The sequence below is a fragment of the Podarcis pityusensis genome (assembly GCF_964106645.2).
Source record: "Podarcis pityusensis genome assembly, chromosome: Z".
Taxonomy (NCBI): domain Eukaryota; kingdom Metazoa; phylum Chordata; class Lepidosauria; order Squamata; family Lacertidae; genus Podarcis; species Podarcis pityusensis.
In genome coordinates this window covers 50,859,829-50,885,202 of record NC_138044.1, presented here as the reverse complement: position 1 = coordinate 50,885,202, position 25,374 = coordinate 50,859,829, and the positions used below count along the sequence as shown (strand labels likewise).

The following is a 25,374-nucleotide window of genomic DNA, read 5'->3' as shown; positions in this document are numbered from 1 at the left end:
ATGGGGGATGGCGGCTGTTGCTGGAGGGGCGTGATTGATGGATTGATCTTCCCCCTTTTCCTCTCAGGAGCTCCCGGTCCTTCCCTGCCTTGGAACCCTTTTCACAACAGCCCTGCTAGGTAGGCCGTTATAGGCCGAGCGAGTTCACACCACGTAACTGTGATTTGTGACCTGCGTTTATAGGCTCTGAAACGGAGTAGTCAAAACGTAGGAGCTCTCATTACTTGTTATTCATCTTCCATAGCTTTTAATTGATTTATTTCAGATAAGGAAAATAATAATAAAAAAATACCTATTTCCCATACCGGGAGTCGAACCCGGGCCGCCTGGGTGAAAACCAGGAATCCTAACCGCTAGACCATATGGGAGACTATAATAAGTGGCTTCTCTCTTACCATCTATGGTTGTGTTGTTTCCCGCGATTTCCTTCGCACGTAATCCGGCGTTTCTCCCTGTCAATCACTCCATCATTCAGGAGCTGAGATTGGCAGGTGGTTGGGCTAGATGACCCCTAGGTTCCCTTCTTTGTCCATCAGTCTTGGCATTCAAAGACCTCCTTTTCTCCCTGCCCTTTTTAAACATGGCTGCCTCGGCTTCGGGATGCCGCGACGTCCGCTCGCCTCGCTTGACCCTGCCCTTCCTTTACGTGTCGTCGCGACGCTACGACGTTCGTTCGCCACGCGTGACTCTGCCCTTCCTTTGCGTCCCTTCGTCACGCTGCCGTTCGACTGAAGTCACCTGAGCCTCCAGCGACGTCGAGGGAGAGGTCGCTCAAGCTGCTTCGTCTCCTCCGCTGATTCTCTCCCGGGCGCGGCCGTCTGTCGCCGGGTGAGTGGATCACGCGAGGCCGGGGTTTTTGCGGCCTAGTCGGGAAAAGGGAAAAAGAAGGGAGGGTTCGTCTTCCCGAGAAGCTCAGAGGAACTCTGGTTCCTGAGGGGAATGTGGCGCTGGGGAAGGACTGGAGGGCCCCGAATACTACTACTACAGTACTACTAATTATTATTATTATTTATTATTATCATTATTCTAACTCTAGCCAACGTCCGTAATAATTATCATAATATTCTATCCAACTTCCCTAATAACAATACTGACAGATAATAATTATACTATTATCACTCTAGCCAACTTCAATAATAATAATAATGCTATTATCACTTGTTAACGGAGAAATCTGAGGGCTCCCAGGGCACCAGCCCTGGAATACCAGAGCAAAACAGCAGCCAGTAGGCTTCGTCTTTATTGAAGACTGTTACAGCAGGACTCCCACCTGCCACCAGGTGAAACAAGATGGAAGCCCCGAAGAAAAGAGCCCCCAAACTTTTATTAGCTGCTCATCCCCTTGTTACACCCCTTCTAACTACATCATGGTTACATCACAGTTACATCATGAAAGGGAAGGTCTGGTGGCCGTAATCTGAGCATCCTGGACCCTGCCCCATCGTTCCCCTTGCCCTCCACCAAACACCCATCAAGTGTCACAAAAGAGATATTCACATTTCCCTGTCTCCCAGCCAAGTTAATCCCACCCTTTTGTCTTCATCTGGGTTTGTTATTTCTGGAATGGCTACCTGTCTGGCACTCAGGTATCAGGATGCCAGGAATGATCGACCACTCAGGCAGAGGGGCTGCTGAGTAGCTGAGCTCACATGTCTATATGAATTTCTGAAGTTTTCCCAGTGAAGGCAGTACAGAGATACATTTATCAGTGAATTGTTACATTTGGTATCATGCAGCAAAGGCCCTTTGAATAGATAGGAAGAAACTGTGATGCAGTGTTTTGTGGGGACAAATCACAAAAGTCACAAAAGCGATTGTGCTGATTTTGGTAGTGCGCTACATCTGCTTGATATCTGCTGGAGGGGCAACCCCCCACACCTATACATAAATTCCTGCAACACACTCTAACCAACTTGCCGCCTATTATCACTCTAGCCAACTTCCATAATAATAATAATAATAATAATAATAATACTATTACCACTGTAGCCAACTTCCCTACTAATGATGATGATGCTAATAATCTAGCCAACTTCACTTATTATTATTATTATTCTATTATCACTCTAGCTAACTTCCATAATAATAATAATATTAATGCTATTATCACTCTAGCTAACTTCCCTTATTTATTTATTTTTATTATTATTATTATATTATCGCTCTAGCTAACTTCCATAATAATTATAATTATACTATTATCACTCTAGCCAACTTCCCTAATAATTATTATTATTACTCTTGTCAAATTCCATTATTATTATTATTACTTCTACTACAGTATTCCATAATCTCTCTAGCCAACTTCCCCAGTAATAATAATTACTATTATATATAATATGTATAACATATAATGGTATACTGTTGTACTATATACTAATATACTTATCGTATATACTGTACTCCTATGTTGTTGTTGTTTAGTCGTTTAGTTGTGTCCGACTCTTCATGACCCCATGGACCAGAGCACACCAGGCACTCCTGTCTTCCACTGCCTCTCGCAGTTTGGTCAAATTCATGTTCGTAGCTTCAAGAACACTGTCCAACCATCTCGTCCTCTGTCGTCCCCTTCTCCTTGTGCCCTCCATCTTCTTCTTGCAGTCCATGGGACTCTCAAGAGTCTCCTCCAGCACCATAATTCAAAAGCATCAATTGTTCGGCGATCAGCCTTCTTTATGGTCCAGCTCTCACTTCCATACATCACTACTGGGAAAACCATATTAGGGATAGGGGTTAGAGATAGGAATAGGAATTAGGGACAGGATTAGGGATTGGGTTGTTATTATTATTATTAGGGTTAGGGTTAAGGGATAGGGTTATTATTATTATTATTATTATTATTATTATTATCATCCTCCTCATCATCATATTACAACACTGGGTGAGGGCCTGCTGCTTTTGCCTCACCTTTTCCACACCAGGTGACTTCTATAATAATAATAACGTTAATAATAATGTTATAATGGGTGGGGTCATATTATATTATTAGTATTGTATTGTATTGTTATATTATAAAATATATATTTTTTCTCCTTGCAGGCGTGTGATGCCAAACGCAGCCATGAAGAAGAAGGTGAGGGCTGTAGTTTCTCTTGGCCTGCTGCTTATACAGTTAAACCTTGGACCCTAAACACCTCCGTTTTGTAAAGATTTTCTCTTTTCAGTTACTTTCTAGTGAAAAGGCTGTTTATCAGGAAATAAGGATTCATTTAAAGTTTTTCAAGTCATAAGTTTTTTTTATTTAAAAAAATTGTTTCAGCACATCAGCTAACAAACATGGATCATGTTTTAGTTTTGGCGAAATAAATTGTTTCAATCGCAATGAAGGAAATGATTATTTTTCTCCTTCCGATCAAGTACAGCAAAAAAACTTGTCCAAATATAAGTAGTTGACTTATTAAACCTCACCATCATTTCATAATTATTGGTCTATACATTTCTAAGAGAAGAAGCAAATCAGTCACTTTTGAGATAATGATATATCAAATTCACCCTGGATATACCGTAACTGTGAAAACTACACTGAAAATATATTATTCCAAAAAGGAAAGCTTCCTCCGGTTGTCAGTATTAGGAGGATACCAGCAAGCCTAAACCTGAAACAGGATTTAAATCAAGTCTTACTGACGTGGTTTCAATCGTGATTTAAATCGTGATGCTATAATGTTCTTGTTTTAGTGAAATAAATTGTTGAGTTATGAAGGAAATGATTCTTTTTCTCCTTCCAATCAAGTACAGCAGAAAAGGGGTCCAAATAGAAGCAGCTGAGTGATGAAACCTCTCCATAATTTCATAGGATGCCGGCGAGGCTGAAGCTTTTTTGTAAAAGGGGGTTTAAATCAAATCTTACTGACGAGTTTTTTAAGTTGTGATTTAAATTGATTTGATTGAAATCAAATCCACCCTCAATAATAAATAATGTAATTATTTATACACTGTCTATCCAGATGGGTTTTCCCAGCCACTCAGGGTGGCTCCGAACAGAATAATAATAATAACCCTATCTCTAACCCCTAACCCTAACAACAACAACAATTTTATTAATAATTTTATGATTTATTCTTTATTCGCCCCAGGTTCTCCTGATGGGCAAGAGCGGCTCTGGCAAAACCAGCATGAGGTCCATCATCTTTGCCAACTACATCGCCCGCGACACCCGCCGACTGGGCGCCACAAGTAAGAGGAAGGGTGCTGGGTAGAGATGGGGAAAAAAATAAAATAAAAATGGGGGGGACAAGGTTTTATTGCCATTTCCCCCCAAATTCATTTGATTTCATTCAAGTTAATTTAATAGCACAAATTCATTGGATTTCAATCAAGTTAATTCAATTTCTTGTTGTTATTATTACTACTACTGCTGAGAACCTTGCAACCTTTGCTGTCGCTTGCTCATTTTTTTTATTATTATTAGGGAAAGAACCGTGCCAGAATAATAAAAAGAAGAATGAACTTTTTCTGCTTTTTCAGCTCGTTCTTATTATTCATGCTCATTCTTCTTCTGGTGCTGCTGTTCTTGGCCAGATGATGATGATAATAATAGGAATAATAGGAATAATAATAGGAATAATAATCTCATTTTCTTCTTCAGTTCGTTCTTATTCAAGCTCATTCTTCTTCTTCTTCTGGTTCTGCTGTTCTTGGCCTGATGATGATGCTAGGAATAATAATCTCATTTTCTTCTTCTTCAGCTCGTTCTACTTATTCAAGCTCATTTTCTTCTTATTTTGTTGCTGCTGTTCTTTGCCAAATGATGATGAAAATAACGACAATAATAGGAATAATAATTTCTTCTTTTTCTTCTTCATCTTCTTTTTCAGTTTATTCTTCTTATTCAATCTTATTCTTCTTTTCATTCTGGTGCTGCTGTTCTTGGCCAAATGAAGATGATGATGATAATAATAATAATAATAATAATAATAGGAATAATAATTTCTTCTTCCTCCTCCTCCTCCTCCTCCTCCTCCTGCTCTTTTTCAGCTCATTCTCATTCAAGATCCTTCTTATTCTGGCACTGTTGTTCTTTGATAAATGAGGATGAAAATAATGAGAATAGTAGGAATAATTATCTCAATTTCTATTTCTTTTTCTTCTTCAAGCTCATTCTTCTTCTGCTGCTGTTCTTTGGCAAACGATAATAATTCTTCTTTGGAAATCACTTGTAGCCGAGTAAGATTGTCTTCCATAAACACGGTTTTAACAATGAGTCCGTAAGTGACTGTGGAGGCCAATTCTGGATCTACACGTCCTTCCACAGTGGGGACATTGGCTTCCAGGCGAGAGTTGACCACGGTGAGGGCTTGCCAAGCATGCCTTCCTCTTAGCACGTTTCTCCCTTGCGTCCTGAGTTTGAGTGTCTTCAAAGCCCATGACACCTTTGGTCAAGGCTGTTCTCCAACTGGAGCGCTCACAAGCCAGTGTTTCTCAGTTGTCAGTGTTTATACTACATGTTTTAAGATTTGCCTTGAGACAGTCTTTAAACCTCTTTTGCTGACCACCAGCATTATGCTTTCAATTTTTAAGTTCGGAATAGAGTAGTTGCTTTGGAAGACGATAATCAGGCATCCCCACAACATGACCAGTTGTTGAAGAATCATTGCTTCAACACTGGTGACCTTTGCTTCTTCCATGTGATGGGACGATGAGCTGCTTGTGTGTAAAATCCTAGTCCCTCAGAGTTTGGTCAAGTTTGCAAACCTCTGTCTGTAACGGAGCCCCTTAAACATGGCTCCGTCAGTCGCTGGCAGATTCCGACAGTGGTTGCTTTCGGAATCGCTTCCAACATAAAAGCTCCTTAACGGAAACACGTCTTCTGGACTCTCTGCGTGACAGTTTCCGGCGAGGAGTGGGTGTCCCTACAGGAGGTCCTGAAACCTCCCCACTGTTTTCGCTGGAAGTGTCTCTGAGCCATCCCTCCAGCTCCCTTTCCCTCAGCTCAGCTCCTCTCCCCCTACTGGTTCCCTCTTCAGCTGCTGAGTCTCTCCCAACCTGTGTGAGCCCTTTCACTTCCCTTCCTTCCGATGGCAGTTCCCTGACATCCACCTCCCCTCCAGGGCCCCCTTCATCCCCTCTCGCCCCCTCCTCTACGGGCGGTGAGGAGGCAAAACCCCGGAATGAACTTCCTTCATCTTCCGATGTCCCGAACACTTCTCTCCACCTGTTGCGGTTCCTGGTCTCGAAGTACTCCTCCTCCTCAGAGTCCATCTCCCCTTCCCCTTCCGATTCCGAGAATCCTTCCAACTCCTCCTCCTCATCGGTGGTCCCAAAGTATTCCCTCCGGAACCTCTCCACAGGCTGAGGTTTCCTTGGGAACCTTTGATGGAACGTTTCTATCAATACCTCGTCATTGATATCTTCTGCCATTACCCAAGTGTTTTCTGACTCCGGTTCTCCTTCCCACGCTACCAAATACTCCACCTGATCCCCCTTCCACCTGGCGTCGAGGATTTCTGCCACATGGCTGCTGCATTCCCTTTCTTCTATGACCGGTCCCCGAGTGGCCATCCCTTCTCGTCCCCCCTCATACGGTGACAGTAACGACCTGTGAAATACTGGGTGCAGTTTCATGTGGTTGGGTAACCGGAGCCTGAAAGCCACTGGGTTGACCTGTTGAATGACCTCAAAGGGACCCAATCTCCTGGGTCTTAATTTCTTACAACCTCCTTTGAACGGCAACCCTTGGGTTGACAGCCACACCCTATCTCCCACCCTTATGGTTTCACCTTCCCTTCGGTTCTTGTCTGCCTGCCTCTTGTATTCTTCCTTCGCCCTTTCTAAGTTGAGTTGGAGCTGACGATGGATTGCTTCCATTTCTTCTACAAAATGCTCGGCTGCCGGGACACCCCATCTCTCCCCTTCTCCCCCTGGGAAAGCCCTGGGATGACACCCATAATTAGCCAAGAAGGGGCTCATCCCTGTGGACACATTCTCGGCATTGTTGTAGGCAAATTCCGCCAGCGCCAACTTTTCTACCCAGTCATTCTCTCTGTCATTGACATAACACCTCAGGTATTGCTGGAGGACCCCGTTTGCTCTTTCCGCCTGCCCGTTGGTTTCAGGGTGCCGGGCAGTCGAAAAGTTGACCTCCACCTGCAGTAAGCTCATGAGCTTCCTCCAGAACCTGGAAGTAAATTGTTTTCCTCGGTCTGAGACCACCCTCAATGGCACCCCGTGCAACCTAAAAATGTGTTCTACAAATAACTTCGCTGTCTCTTCCGCCGTGACTGCATGCGAGCAGGCTACAAAGTGGCACATCTTTGTTAGTAGGTCTACCACCACCATGATGGCTGTTTTCCCCTTGGACTTCGGCAGATCAGTCATAAAATCTATCGACACTGCCTCCCAAGGTCGTTCTGGGGTTGGTAAGGGTTCTAATAGCCCCGCCGGTGCCCGCCTCTCCCCTTTGGCTCGCTGGCATTGCTCACACCCTCTTACATACTCCCGTACATCTTCCCTCACCTTAGGCCACCAAAATTCCCTGGTGACCAACCACATGGTTTTGTGTTGTCCAAAATGCCCCGCCGTGGGGCTGTCGTGCAACTGCTTGAGTACCCTCCCCCTTAAGTCTCCTTCAGGGATATACAGTGCCCCTTTGTAATACAAAGCTCCATTTCTTTCCTCGAAACCCCCTGGTTCCTCTCCCTCACCCCTAAGACCTCTGAGCTTATTCTGGGCGTATTCATCATTCTCTGTTTCCTCTACCAGTTCTCTTTGTCCCACCAATGCCGCCCCACACACCCAGCGGTCCTCTGGAATGACATGTCTCTCTTCGGGTGCTCCCTCCCCCTCCAAATATTCAGGTTTGCGTGAGAGAGCGTCCGCCCTAATGTTCTCTGGGCCTGGCACGTAACAAATCTCAAAGTTAAATTTGGAGAACTCCTGGGCCCATCTCACTTGCCGTTGGTTGAGCACTCGTGCCGTCCTCCAATACTCTAGGTTCTTGTGGTCAGTGCACACTTGCACCTTATGTTGTGCGCCAATTAGCAGGTGCCTCCATCTCCGGAACGCCTCATGAATGGCTAGTAGTTCTCGGTCATACACCGTGTAGTTCCTCTCGGATTTGTTCAGCTTTCGCGAAAAAAAGGCACACGGTCTCCACTCTGACTCCTCCTTCCCTGGCTGCAGAAGCACCGCCCCAATCGCTCTGTCTGATGCGTCAGTTTCCACTCTCATCGGTTTTTGTAAATCCACATGCAGGAGTTGTTGTTCCGAGGCGAAGGCCCTTTTTAGTTCCTCAAATGCTCGCTCCGCCTCCTCAGTCCAAACGAACTTCTTCTTACTGCTGAGACAGTCCGTAATGGGCGCCGTCAGGTGGGCAAAGTTTCGGATGAACTTACGATAGAAGTTCCCAAATCCTAGGAACCTCTGCACATCCTTCCTTGTTTTGGGTGTTTTCCATTCCAGCACCGCCTGGACCTTGCCGGGATCCATGGCCAATCCCTTGTCTGACAGGCGATACCCCAGGAATTCCACCTCCTTGGTATGAAACTGACACTTCTCCAGTTTCACCCACAGCTGGTTGGCTTGCAGCCTGCTCAACACTTCTCTGACGTCTCTCACATGCTGCTCCTCATTCTCAGAATACACCAACACGTCGTCTAAGAAGGCCACACAATTCTTGTAAAGCAAAGGCCCCAGGACGTGGTTCATAAACGATTGAAAGCACGCGGAGCCTCCTTGTAGGCCGAAGGGCATAACTAAATATTCAAATGCCCCCAAAGGGGTGAACATGGTGGTTTTCCATTCATCCCCCTTCCTTATTCGTATCAGGTTGTACGCCCCCCTTAGGTCCAGTTTAGTAAAAATCTTTCCCTTCCTGACCCTTGTCAAAATGTCGTCAATCCTGGGCATAGGGAAAGCCACTGGTTCTGACACTGCATTTAAGGCCCTGAAGTCACACACAAGCCTCGGCTTGTTCGTGTTTTTTTTTATCCACAAAAAACACTGGGCTGCCCCCCACCGCCCTGGACTCTCTGATGAACCCTCTCTTCAGGTTCTTGTCAATGAACTCTCTTAGCTCCTGCATCTCTCTGTCTGACATGGCGTACAGCTTGCCTACAGGGAGCTGTGCCCCAGGGAGTAAATTGATTTGACAGTCAAAGGGTCTATGCGGGGGTAGTTGGTCAGCTTCCCTTTCGCTGAAGACGTCGCGGAGATCTGCGTATTGTCGTGGTACCTTCACGTTCTCCGTTACTTCAGTCCCTGCTAGGGTGGCTTGGGCCCCTGCCAAACCCTTTCCCTCTTTGCAGTGTTCTAAGCAATGTGCTGAACCAAAAGAAACCACTCTCTGATGCCAGCCCACCAGCGGATCATGTAACGCTAGCCAGCTCATCCCCAATATAATGGGAGCTCCTCCCAAGGTGGCCACATTAAACGCTATCAGTTCAGTGTGCCTTGCCACCTTCATTATCATTGGGACGGTCTGCAAGCTGACTTCTCCTTCCAACAGCTCCCTGCCATCGATCGTGGTCACCTGCAGGGGGTTGCTTAAAGGGATCGTCTGTATCTGGTGTTCAGCTGCAAACTCTTTGCTCATGAAATTGCAGGAGCTGCCTGAGTCCAACAGCGCCTTTATCTTTAGAGGGTGTCCGTTTGGCAGCTCTAGCGCCACTTCTATCACTAGGGCGGGTTTAGGAGGTTCTGGCGTGGGCACTTTCACTGCTCTTTGGCCTGGCTGCTGTGCCCCGACGGTGGCAGCCAGGCGTTGGCTTTTACTTGCTTCGGTATTTCTTCCTCTCTTCCCTCCACAGCTCCTACCATCCCTTGCCATTCCTTCCTCTGGGGGCAGACTCTGGCAAAGTGACCTGGCTGTTGGCAGAGATAGCATTTCCGGGCGCCTTTTCCCTCCTTCTTTCCCCCCTCACTGGGCTTTGAAACTGCGCGCGCGCGCGCTGTTCCGATTTCCATCGGCTCTGCCGGCGGGAAAGTTGGCTCTGGAATGTCTGGAATGCGGAACTCCTTCCAACGTTCCCCCTTCCCTTCCCGCCTCTCCAATGCTCTCGCCTCCTGGCGCGCTCCTATGGTCAGCGCTGATTTGGTCAGCTGGTCCATAGACTCCGCCCTGGGCGCCCGGGAAAGTTCGTCTTTCACAGCCGAAGAAAGCCCTTCTTCAAAGAGCATTTGAATGGGTTCCGCCGATAGATCCCACCCCAATTTATGGATCAACATGGTGAACTCAGTCCAGTACTCACGGACAGATCGGCTCCCCTGTTTGCAAGCCATTAACTGTCTGCGGACCACTCCCTGTTCAATATCGCTGGAAAACATCAGATCCATGGCGCGAAAGAACTTCATCGTGTCCTTTAGGACGTCACTATTCGCTGCCATCAGGGGTCTAACCCAGTCTCTCGCCCCCTTTTCAAGATGCCCAATCACGAAAGCCACTCGTGATTCCTCGTCAGGGAATTCATCAAACTGCAGATTGAGGGCATATTGCATCTCTGTCCGAAAGCCATGATAGTCTTTGGGCTCCCCCCCAAACTTCTGCACCAATCCTGGTACCTTTCTGACGAGCTGGGTGTCTTTCCCCTTTTTGTCTGCATCCTGAGCCCTCCTCTCCTCAAGCCTCGCCGTCTGCAGCGCTAGCTGGACCTCCAACACCCGGTACCTTTCTTCCAGGCTTGGACCCGCTCCAGCTCCTGCTTCTCCGGTTCCGGCTGGGTTGCTCATGATGCCTTCTCCTGCACAAGCTGCTCACGGAGACTGTCGGAATGCTGTGATGGGACGATGAGCTGCTTGTGTGTAAAATCCTAGTCCCTCAGAGTTTGGTCAAGTTTGCAAACCTCTGTCTGTAACGGAGCCCCTTAAACATGGCTCCGTCAGTCGCTGGCAGATTCCGACAGTGGTTGCTTTCGGAATCGCTTCCAACATAAAAGCTCCTTAACGGAAACACGTCTTCTGGACTCTCTGCGTGACAGTTTCCGGCGAGGAGTGGGTGTCCCTACAGGAGGTCCTGAAACCTCCCCACTGTTTTCGCTGGAAGTGTCTCTGAGCCATCCCTCCAGCTCCCTTTCCCTCAGCTCAGCTCCTCTCCCCCTACTGGTTCCCTCTTCAGCTGCTGAGTCTCTCCCAACCTGTGTGAGCCCTTTCACTTCCCTTCCTTCCGATGGCAGTTCCCTGACATTCCAGTACACTGATATTAGTTTGCCTGTCTTCCCAAGTGATGTGTAAATTTTTTTGGATATACTGTTGATGGAATCTTTTGAGAAGCTGGAGGTGGCATTTATAAGTGGTCCATGTTTCACAAGCATATAGTAAGGTTGGTAGTACAATAGCTTTGTAAACAAGCATTTTGGTTTCCCTGCCAATGTCCCGGTCCTCAAACACTTGGCACTTCATTTGGGAGAAAGCCGCACTCGCAGAGCTCAGGTGATTCTGAATTTTGGAATCAATGTCAGCCCTTGCAGAAAGATAACTCTCTAGGTAGGAGAAGTGATTGACATTTTCCAACGTTACACCACTGAGTTGGATTTGTGGCGCTGCAGAGGGGTTATTTTGTACTTGTTGGTGCAGCACTTTGGTTTTTTGGATATTGAGTGACAGGCCAAGCTTTTTGTAAGCTTCTGCAAAGGTATTTAGGATGGTTTGGAGGTCATCCTCTGAGTGTGCACATACTACATTGTCACCAGCATATTGAAGCTCTATGATGGAAGTTATGGTAACCTTACTTTTTGCTTTCAGCCTGCTCAGATTGAAGAGCTTTCCATCTGTTCGATATATTATTTCTACTCCGGTGGGGAGTTTCCCTTAAACAAAGTGTAGGATCATGGCAATGAAAATAATGAATAGAGTTGGGGCAATAACGCAACCCTGTTTAATACCTGATCCCACTGTGAATGGTTCACTTTGAGAGGCATTGTTATTTGTGATTGTTGCTGTCATATACCGTATTTTTCGCTCTATTAGATGCACTCGACCATAAGACGCAATTAGTTTTTAGGGGAGGAAAACAAGAAATAAGAAAGCAACGCAAAGCCTCCTGAGCGAAGAGGGAGCACTCCTCCCTCTTCGCTCAGGAGGCTTTGCGGGGCTATCCCTGAAGCCAGGAGAGCAAGCGGAATCGGTGCACACCATTCCCTCTTGCCCTCTTGGCTTCAGCGAAAGCAAGCCTACTGGCTTTCTCCCCGCCTCCCGCAAGAGCCGTGCACTCTTTAAAGGGAGCATGGCTCTTGGGGGCTTTTCTGGGAGGTGGGGGGAAGGGACCGTGTGCTCTGTCCCTTCCCCCACCTCCCGTAGAAGCCAGGGATAGCCGCGGGAAGCCTCCGCAGGGCAGTGGGATGAAGGCTCCCCGCTGCCCTGCGGGGGCTTTGCGCCGCCAAGGCAGAAGCTAAAACAGCTAGAGGGAGCACTGCGCAGCGCTCCCTCTAGCTGTTCTGATTTCTGGGGTAGCCCGCGAAGCCTCCTCAGGGCAGCGGGGAGCCTTCATCCTGCTGCCCTGCGGAGGCTTCGCGGGCTACCCCAGAGCTGCTCAGGGCTGGAGGGGGAAGCTCGGGTCCCGTCCCCCCCTCAGCCACAAAGAGCAGCTCAGGGAGCAGCGGACAGGCTGCACGCAGCCTTACCGCTGCTCCCAGAGCTTGTCGGGGCTGGCGGGGGAAGCCCCGGTGAAGCCCCGGTTGATCTGCCGGCACCCGGGGTTTCACCAGCCAGTCCCAAAGAGCAGCTCAGGAGTGTGCCGCATTCTGGCAGTTTAGCTTCAGGGACCACACACTGCATAAGACACACAGACCTTTCCCTTTAGTTTTTAAGAGGAAAAAATGCATCTTATGGAGCGAAAAATATGGTAATCATAGAGGAGTCGAATGAAGGAGGGCAGCCAATCATGGAGGGCAGCCAATTTTCAGAATGACAGTCCACAGGGCATTATGATTTACATCGTTGAAGGCTTTAGTCAGGTCAATAAACGCTATATACAGGGGTTGGTTTTGCTCTCTACAATTTTCTTGAAGCTGTCGAGCGGTGAAAATCATGTCCACTGTCTCCCTAGAAGGCCGAAAACAGTTTTGGGATTCAGGAAGGGTCACCTTGGATATTGTTACGAGACAGTTTGCTAAGATCCTTGCAAGAATTTTGCTGGCCGCAGCTAATAGAGACATGCCTCGATAGTTTCCACAATCAGTTCCGTTACCTTTTTTAAAAGAGATTGATAATTTTGGCATCCCTAAAGTCTGCTGTGATTTCTTCTCTTTCCCAGATTTTTTTGATGAGCTTGTGAAGTTGTTGTGTAAGTTCAGTTCCACCCACTTTTAAGATTTCGGCAGGTATCCCATCAGGTCCACTGGCTTTGTTGTACTACTACTACTAATAATAATAACGTTATTCTGTATACACTGCCCATCTGGGCGGCTCCCAACAGAATAATTATAATAATAATAATCTCATTTTGCCCCTTGCAGTTGACGTGGAGCACTCGCATGTCCGCTTCCTGGGCAACCTGGTCCTCAACCTCTGGGATTGCGGCGGGTAAGTACCTCTTGCCCCCCTTGCCATGTTAAAAGGGACCCCTGGCGGTCATCCAGTCTGACCCGCCGTCAGGCGGGACTCTTGCCTCAAACATCCTGGACAGACGGCCGCCTGCCCTCCGCTTGAAATCCAGACAATGGAAATCACAATTTAAACCCCTCGCCCGGACAGCTCAGATTTTGCTGGCATCCTTCTCATCCTGATTTTTCTCATTTCAATCCCCATTCGATTCCAGATTTAAATCAGCCAGACTTCCCTAAACATGGCTGCCTTCAGCTGGATGGGCGGGGTATAAATAAAATACTGCTAATAATAATGATGATTTAAATCAAATTGATATAAATCATGATTTAGATCAGTAGTCAGCAAGGAATTAAATCCTTTTTTACAGAAAGGTTCAACCTTGCTGGCATCCTCTTAATATGGACAACCGTAGGAAGGTTTCCTTTTTGGAATACAGTGGTACCTCAGGTTACATACACTTCAGGTTACATACGCTTCAGGTTACAGACTCCATTCACCCAGAAATAGTACCTCTGGTTAAGAAGTTTGCTTCAGGATGAGAACAGCAATCGTGCACCAGCAGCACGGCGGCGGCAGGAGGCCCCATTAGCTAAAGTTAAGAACAGTTTCAGGTTAAGAACAGACCTCCAGAACGAATTAAGTACTTAACTCGAGGTACCACTGTAATAAAATCCCTTTTTTTACAGAGAGGTTCAACCTTGCTGGCCTCCTCTTAATATGGACAAGCAGAGGGAGGTTTCCTTTTTGGAAGAATAAGATGCCTTTTTTAGCAGGAAGACTCAGTCTTGCTGGCATCCTCTGAATATCGACAAGCGGAGAAACGTTTCCTTTATAGAATCCTCAATTCACAGAGTGGTTTTTACACTGATATGCTGGGTGGATTTCATTTAAATCCACCATTTAAATCCCTGCTCCGTAACATTTAAATCCAATCAAAATCTTCAGCCTTGCTGGCAACCTCTGAATAGGGACAATACTTTTTGAAATAAAAAAAATGCCTTTTTTCAGAAAGGTTCCGCCTTGCTAGCCCCCTCTGAAATGGCATGAAATGGCCTGAATTGGTTGCCCAGCCTGGAAAATTGATGATAATAATAATAATAAACTTTTATTTGTATCCTGCCCTCCCTGACTGAGACTGGTCAAACCTGTTTTGAATTGGCATAGAATTGAAATTTGAAACTGCTTTTTTAACTGGGATAAAATAATTTAAATCCCCCGGTTTTCTCAGCCAGGACACCTTCATGGAGAACTACTTCACCAGCCAGAGGGACAACATCTTCCGCAACGTCGAGGTTCTGATTTACGTCTTTGACGTCGAGAGTCGGGAGCTTGAGAAGGACATGCACTACTACCAGTCCTGCCTGGAGGCCATCTTGCAGAACTCGCCTGATGCCAAAGTCTTCTGCCTGGTCCACAAGATGGACTTGGTCCAGGAGGATCAGCGCGAGCTGGTGAGCGAAAAGGGGACCCCTGGCTTTAATTCTACCGAAGGTTTCCAGTGTCATGGGGGTTGCCAGCGAGGCTGAACCTCTGTAAAGGAAACGAAACCTGCCTCCAATTTGCCGTATTGAGAGGGTGTCAGCGAAGCTGGGATGAGGGATAGGGTTATTATTATTATTATTATTATTATTATTTTATTTTATTTTGGGAGCCGCCCAGAGTGGCTGGGGTATAAAAAATAAATTATTATTATTATTAGAAATAGGGATAGAGATAGGGATAGGACTTGGTGTTAGGGATAGGGTTCTTCCTCTTCCTCCTCCTCCTCCTCCTCTTCTTCTTCTTCTTCTTCTTCTTCTTCTTCTTCTTCTTCTGTCGGGAGCTGCCCAGAGTGCCTGGGGAAAGCCAGCTGGATGGGCAGGTTATTATTATTAGGGCTACGGATAGAGATAGGGTTTAGGGGTATCAGTTTTAGGAGGGTTGCCAGCAAGGCTGAACCTCTGCTTAAAGAAAGGAAAGCTGTCTCTGGCCGTATTAAGAGGGTGCCAGTGAGGCTGGACTTAGGGATAGGGTTATTATTATTATTATTATTATTACTGTTATGCTGTTGGGAGGCAGCCACAAAGAGTGGCTGGGGAAACCCAACCAGATGGGCGGTGTATAAATAAATCATCATCATTATTATTGAGGATGGATTTGATTTCAGTTGAATCGATTGAAATCACTATTTAAATCACTAGTCAGTAAGACTTGATTTAAACCCTTTTTATTTTGACACAAATGTCCAGCCTCGCTGGTACCCTCTCAATATGGCCAATCAGAGGCAGGTTTCCTTTTCGGAACCGTGAAATCCTTCCTGAACGTCCGCATAAAGGAAGGATTTTACAGTTCTGGAGAGGAAAGCTGCCTCTGATTGGCCATATTAAGAGTGCCATATTAAGAAATGCTGCCAGGGTAGAAGAGGGAGAAGTGAGGCGAATATTAAAGGAGGTAAACACAAAGAAGGCTATGGGCCCGGATGGAGTGGCTGGCAGGGTGCTAAGAGATTGTTCCGACCAACTGGCAGGAATCTTTTTGAAGATTTTTAACCAGTCTCTGGCCCAAGCCACCGTTCCACCCTGTCTGAAATCCGCTACCATTATACCCTTGCCAAAAAAACCAAAGATAGTCTGAATGATTTTCGCCCTGTGGTGTTGACACCCATTATAATGAAATGTTTCGAAAGTCTGTTGAGGAACTGCATCATATCTTGTTTGCCAGTGGGACTTGACCCTTACCAGTTTGCGTACAAGGCAAAGGGATCCGCAGAGGATGCTGTGGCAAATAGTTTTACATGCTGTTCTGACTCATTTGGAGAAGCAAGGGCGAGATTGTTATTTGTAGACTTTAGTTCTGCGTTTAATACTATTCTTCCGCATAGATTGCTGCCCAAACTATTAGACCTGGGACTTTCACCGTGTTTGTGCAGGTGGATACAGTGGTACCTTGGGTTACAAACGCTTCAGATTACAGACGCTTCAGGTTACAGACGCTTCAGGTTACAGACGCTTCAGGTTACAGACTCCGCTAACCCAGAAATAGTACCTGAAGAACTTTGCTTCAGGATGAGAACAGAAATCGCAAGGCGGAGGTGCAGCGGCAGCAGGAGTCCCCATTAGCTAAAGTGGTACCTCCGGTTAAGAACAGTTTCAGGTTAAGAATGGACCTCCGGAACGAATTAAGTTCTTAACCACTGTATTAGATTTTCTGTCAAACTGTTCCCAATGGATCAGGATGGGTTCCCACGTCTCTGCGGATTTCATCATGAATACGGGAACGCTGCAGGGGTGCGTGGTTGAGCCCGCTTTTATATACACTCTATGCAGCTGACTGGGCCCCCCAAAATCCCAGTAATAAGATCATTAAGTTTGCAGATGATACAACGGTAGTTGGTTTAATCACGGCTGGAGAGGGGGAGGCGGCCTATAGGAAGGAAGTTGAGCAGTTGGGGGCGTGGTGCAGGAAAAACAACTTACTCCTTAACTTAAAGAAAACAAAAGAGATTATTGTGGACTTTAGGAAATGTAAATTGAATATTCAGCGATTTATTATTAAGGGGAAGTGTGTGGAACAGGTCTTGGTGTTTTGATTTCTGGGAATGGAGTTGAGCACAGCAGAGGTTATATTTTCTGAGAATCCTCTGGAAAAATAATCTTTCAAAGGACCTGTTGATGGCATTTTACCATTGTACTAATGAGAGTGTATTAACTTACGGTCTGTGTGTGCGGTTTGGGAGCTGCACGGTCGGGGGGGGGGAGCTGTCCAGGGTTGTAAAGACTGCAGGGAAGAACTGGGTGCACTCTTCCCACCTTGGATCAAATCTATGCTTCCAGGTGCCATAGGAAACTGCAGAGATAGTGCAGGCTAGTGCGCACACAGGGTTATAAAGACTAGGACTAGCCTCCTGAGAAACAGTTTCTATCCAAATGCTATTTTGGTTTTAAACGCAGTGTAAGGTAATCTCTATGGGAGTATATTGTATTTAATTATGGGTGTTAAGTTGTGGGTGAACATATCAGACGACACAGCGATTCTTCAGACAGCTCTTGTTTATTCACAGGCCAGAACAGAACTGAATTGAAGGGTTCAGCCAACCTGCTTATATAGAGCTCAACTACATGGCAACAGTAACAACTTTCTGTAACTATCCAATCACTGAACGTCACTTTCAATTCCTTATTTGCATATGCGGACCTGAGTGAAAACTATCTACATTATCCCCCTGCTGGCCCAGGGTGAGAACTTCAGTAAATAATAATAATAATAATAATAATAATAAATTTTATTTATATCCCGCCCTCCCCAACCGAAGCCGGGCTCAGGGCGGCTAACAACAATAAAACAGTACAAAAGTACAACACAAACAACACTCTAAAATCATTCATTATAAAATTAATTCAAATCAAGCCACTGGCAACCATTGGGCCAGAGCTCCGTGAAGATTGCCAAGGGAGGGAGTCAGGCTGTGCCCTGGCCAAAGGCCTGGTGGAACAGCTCTGTCTTGCAGGCCCTACAGGGCCCTAGTCTCTTGTGACAGAGTGTTCCACCAGATCGGAGCCACAGCCGAAAAAGCCCTGGCTCTAGTTGAGGCCAGCCTAACTTCTCTGTGGCCTGGGACCTTCAAGATGTTTTTATTTGAAGACCGTAAGTTTATCTGTGCGACATACCAGGAGAGGTGGTCCCGTAGGTACGAGGGTCCTAGGCCGTATAGGACTTTAAAGGTTAAAACCAGCACCTTAAACCTGATCCTGTACTCCACCCGGAGCCAGTGCAGCTGGTATATCACCGGGTGAATGTGATCTCGCAGCGAAGACCCCGTAAGGAGTCTTGCTGCAGCATTCTGCACCCGCTGGAGTTTCTGGATCAGTCTCAAGGGCAGCCCACGTAGAGCGAGTTACAATAATCCAGTCTGGAGGTGACCGTCGTGTGGATCACAGTGGCTAGGTCAGGGCGAGAAAGGTAAGGAGCCAACTGCTTAGCTTGGCGGAGCTGGAAAAATGCCGCCTTTGTTATAGCTGCAATCTGCGCCTCCATGGAAAGGGAGGTGTCGAAGATTACACCCAAACTCTTAACGGACGGTGCTGGCACTAATTGCGCCCCCGCAAGAGATGGGAGTTGCCCCCCCCAATCGGAACTCGCAGTGCATTGCAGCCTGTCGGAGGGCGGCGGTGTAGTTGTTAATTGACTCCCCCTCTGCCTGGTTCTGGTGGTAGAACGCATGGCGGGCAGCAATCTTGGACGGCTTTGGCACGTAGTGGTTGCGGAGCTTCTCTTGAATCGTGTCCCATGGTGTTGCCTGGACTGCTACAGGCACAACCAATGCTCGCTCCGTCTCAAACACCTCAGGCCCACAGAGGCTGAGGAATAGGCCCTGCTTACGCTCCTGTGATACTTCCGTCAGCTCGTTGGCTTGGAGGTAGCAGTCAAACTGAGCGAGGTAGGCATCTCATAATTCAGAGGCTGGGGCAAACGGCGGTAGAGGCATGAGTGAAGTCATGGTTCTGATGCCAACGTGGAGGGCGATGGATAGAACACAGTGCTCTAGCCAGAACGGTCAGTCTGAATTGGTTCTGTTCAGTGATTTCGCTCTATGTTTCAGCTCAGTGATTCAGCTCAGCTCAGAGGGTGGCTGTGTCTGGCTGTGCTCTGATATCCATTGATCCCATCCTTGTCGCCAGTGTTAAGTTGTGGGTGAACGTATCAGACAACACAGTGATTCTTCAGACAGCTCTTGTTTATTCACAGGCCAGAACAGAACAGGGCTGAAGGGTTCAGCCAACCTGCTTATACAGAGTTCAACTACATGGCAACAGTAACAACTTTCTGTAACTATCCACTCACTGAATGTCACTTTCAATTCCTTATTTGCATATGCGGCCCTGGGTGAAAACTATCTGCAGTATCCCCCTGCTGGCCCAGGGTGAGAACTTCAGTACATAACAATGGGGTATCAGAGTTTTTAGGGGGCTAACCAGGCTGGGATAACAGGCTTGTTGGTTTTTGAATGTCTGATGTAGATTTTTTAATTCGTTCTGGAGGTCCATTCTTAACCTGAAACTGTTCTTAACCTGAAGCACCACTTTAGCTAATGGGGGCCTCATGCTGGTGCCGTGCCGCCGCCTCGCGATTTCTGTTCTCATTCTGAAGCAAAGTTCTTAACCCGAGGTACTATTTCTGGGTTAGCGGAGTCTGTAACCTGAAGCGTATGTAACCCGAGGTACCACTGTATTATGTTGGGAGCCGCCCGACACCCAGCCAGATGAGCAGGGAATTACAGGGATAGGGATAGGGGTTGGAGACTCAGGTTTTCGGTCTTAGGAGGGTTGCCAGCGAGGATTTTAGGGTTCTGGAAAGGAATTCCGATTGGCCTTATTGAGAGGGTGTCAGCAAGGCTGAACCTTTCTGTAAAAAAGGGATTTTATTATTCCAAAAAGGAAACCTCCCTCTGATTGTCCAAATTAAGAGCAGGCCAGCAAAGCCTGAGTCTGACTGATTTAAATCTGGATTTGAATCGGGATTTCAATGAGAAAAATCAAGATGAAGAGGATGCCAGCATGGCTGAGCTGTACTGTAAAGAAGGGATTTAAACCCAGTTGGACGGGCGAGGGGTTTAAATTGCGATTTCCATCCATCGCTTAGATTTCAAGCAGAGGCTGGGCGGCCATCTGTCCAGGCTACTTGAGGAGAGAGTCCTGCCTGGTGGTGGGCAGACTTGGTGACCGCCAGGGGTTCCTTTTAACTTGGCGAGGTACTTATCCGTCACATTCCTAGAGGTTGAGGACCAGGTTGCCCAGGAAGCAGACGGACGAGTGCTCCACGTCGACTGCAAGGGGCAAAATATGATCATGATCATGATTATCATCATTCTGTTGGGAGCCACCCAGATGGGCCGTGTATAAAGAATAACATTATTATTATTTTATGATTCTGAAAAGTATTCTCCCTCTTGAGAGGCTGAACCTTTCTGTAAATAGATTTAAATCAAGTTTTATAGGCGAGGGATTTCAAATGGGGAAGCGGCACCAGGGTCATCTAGTCCAACCCGCTGCCAAGATGGATTTTGTCTCCTGCAGATTTTCAAGGAGAGGGAGGAGGATTTGAAGCGGCTCTCGCGCCCGCTGGAGTGCGCCTGCTTTCGGACCTCCATCTGGGATGAAACTCTCTACAAGGTGTGACTGAAATATTTATATATACATTTTGCTCATACAATTGTACCTTGGTTCCCAATGCCCTCAAACTCTGACCTTTCAATTCTTCAATTCAACTGAATAACACAATTTCCTTGAAGTTAATTTCATTGAAATTCATTTAAATTTCATAGCACAAATTCATTCGATTTGATTTAAACTCCATTGAAATTCAACTTAATTTCATAGCACCAATTCATTCGATTTCATTCAAGTTGATTCAGTTTCATTCAAGTTCATTCACTTTCATAGCACAAATTCATTCAATTTCATTTAAGTGAATTCCTTTGAAATTCAAATTAATTTCATAGCACCAATTCATACGATTTCATTTGATTCAAGTTGATTTGGTTTCCTTCAAATTAATTCAATTTCATTCAATTTAAAAGCACCAATTCATTTGTTTTCATTCAATTTCATTCAAATTAATTCAGTTTAATAGTACAAATTCATTCAATTTCATTCAAGTTAATTCAATTTCATTCAAATTAATTCAATGCACCTGCTTCCAGATCTCCATCTGGGATGAAACGCTCTACAAGGAGCGCCCGAAATCTTTTATTTTCTTTCTTTTTTTGCCCATATAGTTGTACCTCGTACCCCCTCAAACTCGGGCCTTTGGTACGGGATGCTAGCAAGGTTGAGCCTTTCTGTAAAAAATGGATTCATCATCAATATTATTATTATTATTATTATTATTATTATTATTATTCCTTCCTGCGATTGTCACTATTAAGAAAATGCAAGCAAGGTTGAAACTTTCTGTAAAAAGGGATTTTATCAGGAGCTCCCTGCTGCCAATTGGAAACCGTGCTTTAGTTTCTGGGCGGACTTCTGGAATGGACTCCATATGACTTGCCAACGTGCGACTCGTTTTTGCAAAGGAAAAAAACTACCTTAATTCAAGTGAATTCGGTTTAGTTTAATTTCATAACACCAATTCATTCAATTTCGTTCAACTGAGTTTCATTTAATAGCACAAATTTGTTTGATTTCATTCCTTAATTTGATTTAATAACACAAATTAATTTGATTTCATTCAATTTTTCGCGGGGCAGGCGTGGTCGAGTATAGTCTACCAGCTTATCCCCAACGTTCAGCAACTGGAGACCAACCTGAGGAATTTTGCGCAGATCATTGAAGCTGACGAGGTCCTTCTTTTTGAGCGGGCGACTTTCCTGGTAAGATTATTGTTGTTGTTGTTGATGATGATGATGTTATTAGGGTTAGGAATAGGGATTAGGGATAAGGTTATTATTATTATTATTATTATTATGTTGGGAGCCGCTGTCAGGGCTACAGATAGTCTTCCTGAGCAGCTGCCAGCCCGGGCAGAGAGCCAAATGCAGATAAGAGAGGTGGCTGTGGAAACTCATTCCCAGGAAGTAGGAGAAGGGTCATCTCCCAGGCTAGAGGAATCTGCAGATAGCCTTTCAGAGATGGCAGCTCAGCCTTTGAGTATTCCCGAGCGTAGAAAAGGGAGTACAGGATAGGCGGCAAACTATGTCACAATATGCTAAGAGAAGGTTCCTCCCACGTTGCTTTCGTCGAAGGAAATGCGACACTTCGCACTCAGTCGAGTCATCATCTTAAAGTGGAGACTGACTCCCAGGAAGGGAGCTCTCAGCAATCTGTAAACTTTTTGGAATAAAACCAACCTTTTAATGAACTACGATCACTCACGTTTCACTGCTGCTACCGCCGCCTAGAGTGGCTGGGGAAACCCAGTCAGATGGGCGGGGTATAAAGAATAAATTATTATTATTATTAGGGTTGGGGACAGGAATAGGGATTAGTGATAGGGTTGTTATTATTATTATTATTATTTATTATTATTAGGGTTAGGGATAAGGTTTAGAGATAGGGATAGAAGCTGGGGATCTGGATTCGTGATAGTATTATTATTATTATCATCATCATCATCATCATTATTATCATTATTTGTTATTATTATTAATAATAACAAATAGTTAAATAAATGGTTTAAATTCTATTAAGGAAATGACTGTTTTTCTCCTTCCAATAAAGTAAGACTTGATTTAAATCCTTTGCTGGCCTCCTCTTAATATCGACAGTTGGAGGAAATCCTTAACTGACAAGTGATCTAAACCGTAATTTAAATTGATTTGATTCAAATCAAATTCACCCTGCTCTAAAAATGTATCATTCCGAAAAGAAAACCTTCCTTTGCTCGTTGATATTCAGAAGATGCCAGCAAGTCTGAACCTTTCTGTAAAAAAAAGATTTTCTTTTGTTTGCCTCTCCAGCAAAGCATTCTGGGAAAGGAATTGGGCAATGCTTTCTGTAGAAATAAAAGAAATTTATTATGGTTTTCCCCTCCCTACAGGTGATTTCCCACTATCAGTGCAAAGAGCAGCGAGACATCCACCGATTTGAGAAAATCAGCAATATCATCAAACAATTCAAACTGAGCTGCAGGTGAGAAACATGTTACTTTAGATGGCCGTTTCGGGGTAGGGGTAGAATTCTGGAAAATAGCTTGGCAGCCCTGACATGGAAATTAGGTCTGTCTCATTATTATAATCATGTATAAGCTTAATTGATAACATCAAATATAATTTATAATTTCAATCCTAAAATTATAATCCTCAAATTTAAAATTCTTCAAATGCAAGTTTTAATTTAGTTGATTATTTAATTATAAAATAAAATAAAATAAAATGAGGTGATAATGTTGTCGATTAATTGACAAGTCTAAAATGTAATTTTTTATTTTTTTATGATTCATACCTTCTTATATTTATTTTAAAATGTGACAATTGAAATGATGAAAGATAAGTAGGAAAAATTACAAATGCTATTACGTAGAAAGGAAATACAGTAACCATGAGGCTGGAGGGAGGGAAGTCGATTAACTGACAAGTCTAAAATGTCAATTTAAACTGTTTCCCAAATACAGTTCAGAAGATTGGCAATTAATTGATAATATTTCTAAGTTTAATACAGATTTAATGTAGTATTTGAATTTGGTTTATTCTATTTATAAATTTAGTACAGATTTAATATAATATTTATCTTTGTTTTATAATTCAATTTATATTTACAAATGTAGCTTAAATGTGATATAATATTCATGCTTAATTTGCACTATTTATAAATTTAAAACTGATTTAATATTTATATTTATTTCATAATATTGATAAATTTGATATATATTTAATTTGCACTATTTATAAATTTAAGACAGACTCAATATAATATTTATATTTAATTTATTCTATTTATAAATGTAAGGCAGGTTTAATATATTTTTATTTATTTTATAGTATAATTTATAAATATGATAGAAATCTAATAAAGTTATATTTAATTTATACTATTTATAAATTTGATACAGATTTAATATATTTATTTGATAATATTTATAAATTTGATATAAATCAAATATTTATATTTAAATTACAATACAGTGGCACCTCTGGTTGCGAACGGGATCCGTTCTGGAGCCCTGAGCAGAAAGCAACCCGTGTCTGTGTGTGCGTGGGTCGTGATTCGCCGCTTCTGCGCATGCGCGTGACGTCATTTTGAGCATCTATACATGCGTGAGTGGCGAAACCTGGAAGTAACCCTTTCTGTTACTTCCGGGATGCCATGGGACGCAACCTGAAAATGCTCAACCTGAAGCGTCTTTAACCTGAGATATGAATGTATTTATAATTTTAATACAGATTTAATATATTTATATTTAATTTACTCTATGGATAAATCTAATGTAGATTTAATATAACATAACATTTTTATATATTTTATAATAAAATTTATAAAATTTAATAGTTTTAATATATGTTTATTTTATAATCTTTTTCAATTCAATAAAATTTTAATATATTTTTAAATTTAATGCAGATTTAATACTCATATTGAATTTATAATATTTATAAATTTGATGTAACTATAATCTACTATTAATACTGAATTTATGACATTAAAATCCATATAAATATCAATTTGTAAAATCAAAAACTGCAAATCTGAAGTCTGGAATGTTTGAGCTGTGCTCATAAATGTCCTCCCCCACCACCAGCAAACTGGCCGCCTCCTTCCAGAGCATGGAGGTGCGCAATTCGAATTTCGCCGCCTTCATCGACATCTTCACCTCCAACACCTACGTGATGGTCGTCATGTCTGACCCTTCCATACGTAAGTTTGAAAGGCTCAAAGGTTCAAATCTTCCGCAAATCCAGTGGCAAGGAGTTCCATGGGTATCAGAAAGGTGGGAAAGCGCTCAGGTGCCGGGGGAATCCAATGGTGGGGAGTCCCGCAGTTATGGGAAAATTTGGAAAGTGCTCCTTTGAATGGTCCAATGTTGGGGGAATCCAGGGGTGGGGAGTTCCGCAGGTATGGGGAAGCCAGGAAGCTCATCCCTCCTCTCCCGGCTCACTTCCAGCTTCTGCCGCCACCCTGATCAACATCCGCAACGCTCGCAAGCACTTTGAGAAGCTGGAGAGGGTGGACGGGCCCAAGCACAGCCTCCTCATGCGCTGAGCGGCACAGCGCCGACTGCTTCTGCGCAGGGAGGCTCAGCCGACGCTGGAGAAGGGTGCAACCGTCTGCAACTCTGGAAATGGCAATTAAATTTGGAATGTTATGAGATACTAAATGCACATCCTGTATGTCTAATAAATGCACCACTGTCTGTCTCTTCTGTTGTTGCTTAAAATCTTCGCCAGATGAAAACTGTTCTCGCGGCGTTATCACCTTTGCTCCT

At 44.5% G+C, this 25,374-nt stretch overlaps 1 protein-coding gene across 3 annotated transcripts; it reads left to right on the top strand.

Moving 5' to 3' along the window:
• The first annotated feature begins 32 nt into the window (after positions 1 to 32).
• Positions 33 to 25,294, top strand: LOC308468299 (ras-related GTP-binding protein A). Of its 3 annotated transcripts, XM_080990432.1 has the most exons (11): positions 33 to 119; positions 735 to 828; positions 3,040 to 3,073; positions 4,077 to 4,176; positions 13,389 to 13,455; positions 14,708 to 14,930; positions 20,532 to 20,627; positions 21,704 to 21,826; positions 22,993 to 23,084; positions 24,691 to 24,806; positions 25,054 to 25,294. In XM_080990432.1, exons 3-11 carry the CDS (start codon positions 3,047 to 3,049, stop codon positions 25,149 to 25,151), a joined length of 942 nt encoding a protein of 313 aa, XP_080846558.1. In that variant the 5' UTR covers positions 33 to 119; positions 735 to 828; positions 3,040 to 3,046; the 3' UTR covers positions 25,152 to 25,294. The 3 variants fall into 3 exon arrangements, with proteins under 3 accessions (XP_080846558.1, XP_080846559.1, XP_080846557.1); XM_080990431.1 differs by lacking the exon at positions 33 to 119 and having other exon boundaries at positions 681 to 828; XM_080990433.1 differs by lacking the exons at positions 33 to 119; positions 20,532 to 20,627 and having other exon boundaries at positions 677 to 828.
• The last annotated feature ends 80 nt before the right edge of the window (positions 25,295 to 25,374 follow it).

Bases quoted from the DNA above. Each gene is read 5' to 3' on its own strand.
- LOC308468299 (XM_080990432.1), top strand. From the start codon at position 3,047: ATGCCAAACGCAGCCATGAAGAAGAAG. The intron at 4,177-13,388 runs GTAAGAGGAAGG...TGCCCCTTGCAG, and splicing joins CCGCCGACTGGGCGCCACAA to TTGACGTGGAGCACTCGCAT. The intron at 13,456-14,707 runs GTAAGTACCTCT...CGGTTTTCTCAG, and splicing joins AACCTCTGGGATTGCGGCGG to CCAGGACACCTTCATGGAGA.